The sequence below is a fragment of the Meleagris gallopavo genome, chromosome 2 (genome assembly GCF_000146605.3).
Source record: "Meleagris gallopavo isolate NT-WF06-2002-E0010 breed Aviagen turkey brand Nicholas breeding stock chromosome 2, Turkey_5.1, whole genome shotgun sequence".
Classification (NCBI taxonomy): domain Eukaryota; kingdom Metazoa; phylum Chordata; class Aves; order Galliformes; family Phasianidae; genus Meleagris; species Meleagris gallopavo.
This window is the reverse complement of record NC_015012.2, coordinates 12,391,715-12,403,580: the sequence shown is the minus strand read 5'-3', so window position 1 is coordinate 12,403,580 and position 11,866 is coordinate 12,391,715. Positions and strand designations below refer to the sequence as shown.

The window sequence follows — 11,866 nt, the reverse complement described above, 5'->3', positions numbered from 1 at the left end:
ACAGGAAAAAAAAACAAAAATCCCAATTACAGGAAGAAAATAATATTGCAGAACTTCAGTCCCCATTATCTTTAACATGAACAAAACAAACGAACAGTGCTCAAGAGAGTATAATAGAAAATGGTTTACTGCCCTATTACAGTTGCTGCCAGATGATAGCTTTCAGATATGCACATGTAACCAAGATTTCTTCCCTGTCTTTAAAAGAGGACTGGGATGAAAACTAAACCATAAGAAGTGCTGACAAAGCCATGAATTACGATTTTTATGAAATCCACATGTTACACATATATCCAAGCGATTAACTACTAAGACATTTAGAAATGTTCCAGGAATACTTACAATAGCAACATGTATTTCATTATTTGCCAAGTGTGAAGGCTCACAGGTAATATAGATGGAATATTCAACAGAAACATTCTTCAAGATATTCAGATTCCTCAATTCACTGCAAATGTGCTCCGTGGTAAGGCCCTGGAAGAGATAAAGAAAAGCTTTTTGTTTTTTAAATATATATATGCACATAAATACACACAAAATATTTATATAAATATATGTATTATGTTTATGCATATGTATTTTATGTGTATATAGATCATATATATGATTTAGATATATATGATTTAGATATGTTATATATATTTTCTTATACAAATCTTAAGCAAATGGTTTTATTTTATATATACATATATGTAAACATATATATATATGCATTTATAGAATATAATTATATATAATAAAATACACACATACACACTCTTACATCAAGGCAGAAGGGAGAGTTTGCCCTTAAATAAAAGTTCTAAAGCAGGGGGAAGGGAGGGTGTAAAATTCCTTCCAAACCAGCTTTCATTCCTGTCTGAATGCAAAAACATATAGGGTTGAAATCTGTATCGACCTTCCATATTTTCTGGTTTTTTTTGGTAATGAAGGAGCATCAGCTTTTTCTGTACTTTTACAGTATGGTTAAGTATGTTGTTTCATGCTCTGTATGTGTGTGCCACAGCATATTGAGTCACATTCTGCTACTTACTGGTGCCATCATTTCCTTATTAAAGGTGAAGGTGATGTTGGCACAGTTATCTTGGTAATAAGAATCAGAATTGCATTTGGTCTTCACAGGTTGTTGATTAGAAGGCCAGCATTCACCCACTGCAGTACAAGGGTGAGTGAAACAATGGTCTTCTTTAACAGGAACACAAGCATGTCCAGCTGGGCATTCGTTATGACCTTTGGCATGTATTACACAAGGTCGAGGACCACACCAAACCTAGAAGAGAACAAATACCACTATAAGGTAACCACTGGCTACAGAAAAGATGAAAGTACAACAACCAAGAACACAAAGATGTACCTTAGAACAGGTGACTTTTCCATTCAAACACTGACAAGTATTACAGTCATCATCCCATTTAGCACCGTCTGGCATTACTCGAATACTGGTAAAGCAAGGCCTCCCTGTAACTAAAGACAGATTTAATAGAATTAAAAATTAAAAAAGTTTGAAAAACACTGAAGTTCCTAAACTCAGTGACAAGATACTTGATACTTGCTTTAAAATACCTATTGTTCCTCACACATACAACTGCCAACCCATTAACATGCAGTTCCACCTACAAGTAGTACGACCAGCTACGATATCCTACAGTACCTTCCTGGCATCCTGGACCACTGCGACCCGGTGGACAAATGCAACGGTATCCATTAATTTCATCTATGCAAGTAGCCCCAAAGGCACAGGGTGAAGACTGACATTCGTTGATGTCTATGACAGGGGAAAACAAACAAACAAAAAAAACCATGAGGCATTTGCCTACTGGAGCTTTGTTTACTCTCTAGTGTCTACCCAGGGATAGATTCTTATTAGCAGCACCAGCACTATCTTGGAGCAAGTTCTTTGAAGTCTCTGCTGTGTGGCACTAACAAAGACCAAAACTTGACCCCTATAGCTACTTAAAGCTTTTCAAGGGCAAGGACACATTCCTTCTCACACAAAGATGCTTCCTGTTCTTTGACATAGTTCAGTTTTGTTCACCTACTTAATTCTTCAACCTATAACAATGTTAAACCCCTTTCCAGTTGTATTGCTACTATGAAACATCTATTTCCATGGTTGTTATTAAGAGTAAAAGGTGTCAGCGTCCTCCTACCTGTAATTACTATTAAATTACAGGGAAGTACATACATCACCTGAGGATGTGTAGGTGGATTATTCATTGATAACGTTTTTGGCTGGCACCCTTTCGCATCAAACTAACTCATGGCATGTAAACATATTGCTAACTGGAGAGACCATATCGAAGGGCTTTTTGCCCACGTAGCTGATCCAAGAGGTTTCAGCTTCAGCTGAATAGGCTTTAACATTTCTTTCATTTTCAGTGTAATTCCTGTCCTTCCCCACATCCGCTACAAATCTGGATCTAGGTGTAGAAGACACAGGACATCTATCAGAAATCTAATCTACCACTTAACTCAGTTAAGTTGATTGTCACGCTACAAGATTCAAACAAGACAAGAAAAATCAAGCTAAGTGCCATTGAAACACTTACTGATCCTACAGTCAGGACCTGCGAAGCCTGGAGCGCACTCACAGCGGTACCAGTTGTCTCCATCCACACAAGTACCACTGTTGTAACTATGAAGAAAAGTCATTATGCATATTATGAAACTGCTACAAATAAATAAAATCTAGAATTTTAAGACAACAGTAACAACAAAAAAGGATAAAAGATAAACATTAAACTTACCAAGGATGAGGACTGCAGTCATTTGTGTCTGTAAAGTGAAGACAGACAATGTTAAACATGCAGACTGGCTAATACAACTCTGCTGTTAGTAAAGAATAATTGAACTTCCCCTAGTTCCCAAATTACACATAGCTCAACTTTTAAGAAAAATATGCTGAAATTCTCTACTAAATTGATTCCAGGCTTCCACTACAAAATTTGTTAGCTACATTGTGGAACACATGTACACAGGAAGAGATTGTTGTAAAAGAATCTAACGGGGGGAAAAAAAAAAAAAGTGGAAGCAGACAGAGCTGCTGGTAGAAAAAGAATGCAGGAGAAAACAAGACAACATCTGTCTCCACTTAGCTCATTTGCAACTTTCTCATGCCCAGGTCAAGGCTCTATCACATGAAGTCATTAAAAACAAAGATTCAGGTGATGCTAAAACCTACATCAAACAAGCTTTCCCTTCTGGTTTCAATCTCAACTCCAAGAGCGACAGGATGAGCTAATATTCTCATCATGCAACACTCTGGAAAAGTTCAAGCAGAGATGACTTACTCTGAGTACATGTGGGTCCTTCCCAGCCCTCCTTGCAGACACAAGTGAAAGAATCCCCACTGACTACACAGGTACCACCATTGTGACAGGGATTTGGCAGGCAGCTGCTGTTCCTTGCTGTAACAGAAACAAGATTTACTGCTAAGTTGTTAGAAAGCCATCAAAACTGAGCCAAGAGGAAAAACTGAGGTCGCGGATTCAGTGCTGCATCTGCTTCCTTATGACTGTGCAAGATATTTACCTATATTACAAGTGGCTCCTTCCCATCCTGCAGGACACATGCACTTGAAAGTGTCCCCCTCATCATAACATGTTCCTCCATTATTGCATGTTGCCTCATCACACTGGCTGTCACCTACAAAGAACCCAAAGTATTCTTATCTTATTGCCTGTGCTTCCTTAGTGCTTCATAGTTACAACAAGTTTAAGCAGCCAAACAGAGCATTCCTATTACATTTTTGGAAGTGCTGAACTTACGAGAGTGGCAAGTTTTTCCTTTCCACCCATTTTTACATTCACAGAAGAAGTCATTGACCAAGTCTCGGCAAGTTCCTCCATTGTGGCAAGGGTTTTTACTGCAGTCATTAATATCTAGATATATTAAGGAGAGGAAAAACAAGCTAAGCAATGTTTGTCAAATCTGTAAACACTTAATGCCTGAAAGGTGCCTGTTACATCCTTAATTTTGGCCTGAGTTTCAATCATGGATTAAATGCTTAAGTCAGTATTTTAAAGATTTAAGCACTGACACAGATAGGAAGAATATTCCACCCTGTTCCACCAGTTTGTTTTCTTTTTGTTTCAGTAAACAAGAAATGAAAATGTGTATTATATAAACTACCCTATCGGTCAGAGGATAGGAGTGGAGTGTTCACTCCTCTTCTGTTCCCAAAGCTGACAAAACACAAATGTGACACGGATATGCCCTTCCTAAAACAGTATAAGCTAAGGTTTTCTTTCAGGAAGTTATCCAAAGCACGGAGTGAAAAACTGAACAGTAGGAGAATCTGGAGTGGTAATTTGGGTTTAGATTCAAAAGCCTGAGAATCACTAAGGAAAAAAGAAGATACCTTGTCTTCTGCAGTCATTGCAGCAAAATTTGTGTTAAATCGGCATTGGACACTGTCATCTTAAAGACAGTACCAGTCATGCCTCCAAGAGATCTTACTGCATGCTGAAGAACAATTAACTTACTTGTTTCACAATATGTTCCTTCCCATCCATCACTACAAATACATTTGTAGGAGTTTACACCGTCAATACAAGTGCCACCATTTTTACAGGGGTTGCTCTCACAGTCATTGATATCTGCAATAGTTTGGAAGAGGGAGAGAGAGGGCAAAGGAGAAAAAAAAAAATAAGAGTCACATGAAATCAAACCAGAAGTATACCCACTGGAAATTATCTGAAAGCTGTTTGGTGCTACTTTCATTTCCAAGCTCCTTATGAGAAGAAGGGTTATAAGCAAGAGGAGAAATAGCTCAAAAGCAGTGCAAAGAAAACGGAATGAACCCACTGCTCAGCAATTCAGCATTAAAAAATAAAAATAAGAAATCAGAAGCCTTTAAGATCCGTGTTAAACCCCACTATTAAATACCTAAGACCTTGTATACATAAGTTTTTTAAAAATATACAATTCAAGGCCAGAAAGTTCATTACTGTGAACTTTCCCCAAGGCCTAACAAATTCCAATCTGCCTCACCCAACCAGGATATGAAAACTTAATGCAGTTCCAAGGTTCACTGTGTTAGAAAAAAGAAGCCTTCAAGCTATCTGGAGGAAAGGATGGAACAGTTAACCAAAAACAGAAGGAACAGTAAAACATCTTTTTTAATTCTTACTCTCATGACAGTAGGTGCCAGTGAATCCTTTGTTGCATTCACACGTGAATTTTCCACCTGCTTGGCTCTTGCATTTTCCATGAGGACCACAGACATTTGAAGAAATGTAACGAACTCCTTCTGGTGTGCTGTTAGAAGCCACTGCCACTGTACAGCTATCGATTACTGTAGAAAAACAGGAGACTTGAGTGAGGGTTGCCCATTCCATCTGATTTCTTAAGCTAATTGCAACGTTTTTATTTCCAGAGATGGAATTTTAAAAGACATACATAAGCTTACAGCTTTAAAATAAAAGCCCTATACCTACCATTTATGCATAAAAATCATCACAGCATCTTACCTGAATTTTGCAGACCCACTTCCCAGTCTCTAATATATTCAACCAAAGTGGCTTATTTAAGACGTTTGCTATCTTTTAAACAGCTACTATTTATAAATATTACTCATCTTCTCATTGAAATAGAGGCTATTTATTAAAATGACTCTGCTTGTTATACTATTGCAGCTACATTACTTTGGCTTTGGTAAGGGACAGGAAGAAACAGTTTTCAGTCATTTTTGCTCACCTTCACAAGGAGTTGTGCGGCAGTGATCTTTCAGGTGGGAGCAGTTCTTGCCTTCGTAATCTTCAGGGCAGTTACAGAAATAGTCCATAGCAAGATTGAAGCACTGGGCACCATTCTGGCAAGGATTTGGCTCACAGTAGTCTATATCCAGCTGTAAGCAGTGTAGAGAAAGGAAAGAGGAAGGAAAAGGAGGTGGGGGGAGGGGGGCATTGAGGGAAGGGAAAGACTGAGTGAGACTGAAGTTTTATCATAGTTTTCCTTCAGTATGACAGGCAGACATTGTGGAATCTGACCTTTCTATCTACTGCCTCAATGACTTGTTCATAACACACAGAGTTTAGTTAGACTTGCAGCTATTTCAACTGACAGCACACTTGATATTAAACAGCCACTGAAAGTTAATAGTTAGCATGCAACAAAACCCGACATGCAAACACTTGCAGTCTGTTTAACAAAAAAGAATCTTCAGCAGCCCATGAGGGTTTTTTGTTGCTTTCTCCTTCCCTGCTCTTCTCCCCTCCCCCACAAGATATATACTAATCAGTCACTTTCTTGGCAGACTGACAATGATATCAAGTACAACTTATATTATGGTTCACTGGATGCAAGGTATTCAAGTGTACAGATCCAAAGTGCTGGTAGAAACACCACTGGCTGAGGGCCTGCTTTTCACCCATGCTTCTTACCTGACAGAGGTTTCCTGAGAAACCAGCAGGACACAGACATTGGAATCCATTGATTTCATCCTGGCAGTGACCCCCATTCATGCAAGGGTTACTTGCACATTCATTGATGTCTTTCTCACAGTGATCTCCTGCGTAGCCAGGTGAACAGATGCACCGATAACCATTAACCAAGTCCTGGGAAGAAACAAGAAAATTTAAAGTTATGTTTCTTTCCTCTATCGTTAAATATTTTTATTAAAGGCAAAAAGAATAAAAAAAAATATGTATCCTCTAAGCTGTCTATTACCAACATAAGATACTAGCTCAAATTAAAACTAGGTAGTAATAATTGGAAGGGAGGGGAAGGAGAAGGGAGAAGAATTAAGACAAAGCATCTATACACACAGCCAGTAAAGGCTTGTGTTTGTAGTTTTGAGTAGAACACATTGATCCACATTTTACAGTGGAATACCTACACTTACAGTGGATAGTTTGCACAAGCATCTCATTCACTGGTGACACTGGTTGCGAAAGAACCCTTTTGCGCAGTCATTTTTCTGCCCTCATTGTTCTACACATATACCCCTAGATGCTATAACACAACAAACCTTCCTCCCAACTCAAAGAAACAACAATTTATGCCAATTAATTGCTATTTTCTACACAACTTGTGTTTAGACTCAAATGTTTCAGTTACTGTTGCAAGTATCTGGGAAACCAAAGTAAAACAAGAATGGCTTACCCGGCAGGATCCTCCATTCTGACATTGCCCACGACAATCATTAATATCTGCAATAAAATTAGTATGTTAGCAAACAAAAATCTATTTACTGTAGAAACAGAGTTCAATTCTTTTTAAAACTGCAGCTAGATAAACCTTCTGTCAAGTTTCCTGCACGCCTTCCTTAAGATAAGGTTATTATAATGGGTGGGAACCTCTTGCAATACTTCTAGTAGAAGCAGGAAAACTTCACATCATTGTTTAACTCATTTTTATCAGAATATAGCTAGGTTATGGACTAATGAGTTTGATAAAATTGTGTATTTTCATTCCACACCAACTACTCCCTTTCTAAAACATCAGCTGCTGGGACTCAGCCTGATGTCTAAATCAGAGCTTAGAATTCAGAGGAATATATACATTTACACAAACAATTTAAGAAACCCAAGGATAGAGACGCTTACTTATATCACAGTTGTGGCCAGACCAGCCAGTAATGCAGTCACAATAGTAGCTGCCAATCAGGTTCCTGCAGGAGTTGGCATTGACACAGGGTTTGCCCTCACATTCATTCGCATCTGAAAAACAATGTGAATGGCCAAATGCAGGGCTTGTAGAGTAGGAAGAGGGAAAAAAAAAAGTCTATGCTCTGTTTTCATAGCAATAATCAGCAGCTCATTCAGATCTAAGGAACTTATACAGTGTGGATTAGCGTTACTTGAATGAACAAAAGTCAATCTAACATCAGTCTTTGAAGCCTCTTTCAATTTCTCTGTAATTAGAACGTACAGGCTATGCTAATTATTTGATAATTACCTAGCTACTCATTAAAAGCAACTTTCCCTCCCCCCTATCTCAGTTCAGAATTTCGAAGGAGTGCTGCAGCCTGGTCACTGGAGTTAGTGTGTTGTGTAAAGAATGCAGACAGCTCATTCTTCGTGAGATCATCCACATTTTGGAACCCAGCTGTGAACTTCTTGGCCTGGAGGAGTTGACATGGCTGAAGAGATACAGCAACTTTCTCACAGGCTGAAGGAAAAAATATATGTGGGGGTGGGATTGGGATACACCCTTCCCACTTCATTTATAGTTTAGCTATAGTCTGTTTGTTTAGCTTAGTCAATGATTTCCTTCAGCTGCTAGCATGCATCGGGAGCAGTTATTCTATGCTTTGAACGTGTCCTGGGTCCCAATCCTGCCAACACTGCAACCTAGTTTTCTGAATATGCTAGAATATGTCCACAGGCTTCAGTGCTGTAAACACGCCTGAAGTAAAGGGCATGACTGCCCTTGCCTGCTGGACTATGATCCTTCCTCCATTTCCCTGCCACTCCCAACACCTGGAGCAACACAAGGATAAAGAGAAAGGGAGTTCTTACCTAGCTGGCATGTTTTACCAGTCCACTGAGGTGGGCAAATACACTTAAATCCATCAACTAGATCTTGGCAAGTTCCTCCATGACCACATGGATTTGGAGAACAATCATCAATATCTGTAATACAGAATAAGGAGAAGCTTAGCTCTGTTACCAAACAGGTAATGTCAGTACATGATAAATTTGATGAATGGTTGTTGTCACTAGGATTTGCCCTGAGGAACAGAGAGACAAGAGGGCTTCTACTTGAAATTTCTATGTCCATTCAAATTTTGGGAAAAAGCCTCTTTAAAAAAAAAAAAAGTTTTAAAAATAATAGTAAGAAAGAGGCACTCAGGGAAGAGACTTACATTCCTAACCACACACAAGTGGAAATCAGATTTTGATACAAACCAGTATTTTAACAACTTGACAGCAGGCTATCAAAATACTGTGTATTCTACTTCACTCTAGGAACTGTTGGCCATTCTTTCCCCTTGCATTTAACAAAAACCTCAGCACCACAATATTAAATAGCTGGTAAAGACCAATGCTAAAGCTGGGAAATGTTAAGTAGGCTGTCTTGTATGTCCATCAGGTATTAGGAAGACAAATCTAGAAGAGAAAGCTAGCACATTTTAATACAATGTTGAAGGGACTTACTATCAGTGCAAGTCGGTCCAGCCCAGCCAGGTGCACACACACATTCAAATCCTGTAGACGTTTCTAGGCAGCTTCCTCCATTGTGGCACGGATCAGAGAGGCAGGCATGCTCCGCTGCACCAGGACAGGAGTACATTACGATACAGACTACAGCAACATCACAAGAAGCCATCCACTGTTCCCGCTACACGCTTCTACTCTGGACATCCATCAGCATTTGATGTATTGTCCTGCTGAGCCAATTGTGAATCAAAGGTACTACCTACTAGGAAGTCATCTTCCATGATGCTTATCAACACCTTGACTTGCACCTGTTTGAGTCAGAGCCAAACTAGGCAACTTGTAGTGATCTCTCTGGTGAGCAGAAGGCAGATTTTCAGAGATACAAGCTGATGAAGCATGAACATGCAAGTCTGGTCTTTATAGCCAGCCCTGACATTAAGACTAACACTAGAAAGTGACTTCCCCAACCTCATAAAATCCCCAAACAGCAAAATAATTAACTACCAGTGGCAGTTCAAGGGCTGCATCACACACTCACCAATTTCACAGTTCTGTCCAGAGTAGCCCTCAGGGCAGGAACATTGGTATTTATCAGGGCCAGTGTTGCTGCAGGTACCACCATTCAAACAGGGTGGGTGGGTTCCACAGTAGTTCAGATCTGCAAAGAGGTGATGACAGTTGAACAGCTATGGTTTGAAAAAGCAGAAATATCACCAGATCCGTGCTTTACTCTAGAGACTTTATGGAATGCCCCCACACATAGAAGTAGGACTTGACAAAGCAAAGCACATATATTAACAGTGCCATAATAGCAGAGAACGCACAGCTAAGATGATAAAGGACAAAAACTCCCACGTTTCAGGAGGCTTACTGTGGAGAGAGCACACGCACGATCGAGAGAGCAAGTCTGCCAGTGTTAAAATTCAAGTGTTACCCTTGGCTATCTGTATGATTAGCATACCTTTGTCACAGAGCTGACCACCCCAGTTGGTTTCACAGAGGCATTGCCATGGTTCAATGCAAGTGCCATGGACACATCCTGGGTGTGGAATGCACTTATCACAGTACTGGCCTTGCCATCCATACTGACACCTTTGTTTAATAGATAAAAAAAAATAAAATATATATACACATATCAGAACAAAAGAAACAAACAGGAATAAATAAATGAATAACCTTCCCTCTCCCCCAGCCCTTTAGAATCATATAGATAGGACTGCAGAACTCCAAGGCTTTGAGAAAGACTGGGGATGTGCAGGAGGAGGAGGAGAAAGGAGAAGCTATTCAACATTTGTTTGATGGTTTCTTGTAAACAAACATTTTAGTAGTTTTGCCAAGGTCTCTGTAGCTGGCCTCCTGACAAAAGAATAACTGTTCACAGAGAATCAGCATGAAGCCATTCAGCAGAATAATACTCTTTTGGAGCCTCATACAAATGTGGCAGAGAGGGTGGGTGTGCACCACAGATCAATCTCTGGGCTTTGACAGGGTGCATTATAAATTGGAAGGGGAGGGGGGAGTCAGTGGAAACAACAGTTATCCAGAGATCCTCATAAATACAAGGTTCCAGGCATTGCAGCCGTGCTGAGTTTGCAGGATGATGAACTGAACCATAAACACCGACTCTGAGCGTTGGCAAGGCAGCAGTACGGCATTAGGAATTCTCTCCTCCATTGGAACCTAACCTTATTCTGAACTATAACTCATACACAGAAAATATAGATTGGGCCACAGTAAGAGATTAAAGAAAACAGCACACGGCAGGATTCTGCACGTGTTCAAAGATGATTTGTTGCCAGTGCATTTCAGAGCTTGATTTACTCTATCCCCTTTTCAGGTAAGAACTAAAACACGTCCATTTTAAGAAACTTGGATTTTCATATTTTGAAAAGAATTTATTATTAATTATTTATTGCCACTATCAATGAGTTACTTGAACTCTGTTCTTAAAAGGAAGATGCTCTTTTAAAGTAAAGTTCCCTAATAAGAAAGTTCAGTTAAGCTTTTACTTAGTTCTCACTTGCAAGGTAGACCAAGAATTCTTCAAATTAAAGCTGATTTAGGGTAGAAGCAAGGAAAACAAGTTAAAAGTTAAAAGCAAAGGTTGGTTGAAGTACTGCATTTCATTAACAGGTCCTAAGAGTAATTGATCAGCAGCAATTATGCACTAAGCTGTCACTAAATTATGAAAATAAACCCCTTCTGTACAGAAGTCAGCTAATCTTTCTATTTATAATACCCTCCCTCCCTCCCCCCTTTCTTTTACAGGCAATTTCTTCTCATGGGAAAAAGCTAGAGGAATCTATCCAATGGGTAATCACACACAGCTAGTGGCAAGTCTGACTTTCCTTCTAAAAATCTCAGGTGACAAACGACATCCTAATTAAACTTTTTTTAATAGCTATTTCAATTGCAGCCTATTCAGGGTCAGTGGGAAAATCTTAATAGTTTGTGTATAAGAAAATGGTTAGTCCAACTTATGTTTCTTTGCATGCAGAGAACATGAAAGAAAGTCAGACCAAGCAAAACAACCTCTTTCAAGTAGGTCCTGGAAAATTCTTCTAGTATAGGGAAGATTGCAATAATACGGAATGATAAAAAAATTAGAAACATTCCCTTTTAATTTGTATTGCACTGAAAGCAACTTGCCTATGAGCTTGCACGGTAGCAAAACTAATGGACCTCACCTGCAAAAACAAGTACTCAAATCTAGAATTTTACTCCTTTCTGTCAAATTAAAAGGTTGTGTTTTTTTTTTTTTA

The 11,866-nt window shown here is 39.2% G+C and overlaps 1 protein-coding gene across 1 annotated transcript; it reads right to left on the bottom strand.

Annotated features, from left to right (window-relative positions):
* On the bottom strand, window positions 1–10,759 carry JAG1 (jagged canonical Notch ligand 1). The gene is made up of 20 exons (XM_010706597.3): window positions 10,755–10,759; window positions 10,066–10,298; window positions 9,643–9,762; window positions 9,102–9,215; window positions 8,463–8,576; window positions 7,548–7,661; window positions 7,105–7,151; window positions 6,384–6,557; window positions 5,698–5,848; window positions 5,132–5,296; window positions 4,485–4,598; window positions 3,768–3,881; window positions 3,532–3,645; window positions 3,291–3,407; window positions 2,748–2,775; window positions 2,550–2,635; window positions 1,652–1,765; window positions 1,355–1,464; window positions 1,034–1,270; window positions 1–474 (listed from the first exon to the last, which is right to left on the bottom strand). Exons 1-20 carry the CDS (start codon window positions 10,757–10,759, stop codon window positions 163–165), a joined length of 2,583 nt encoding a protein of 860 aa, XP_010704899.2. The 3' UTR covers window positions 1–162.
* Window positions 10,760–11,866: the final 1,107 nt, after the last annotated feature.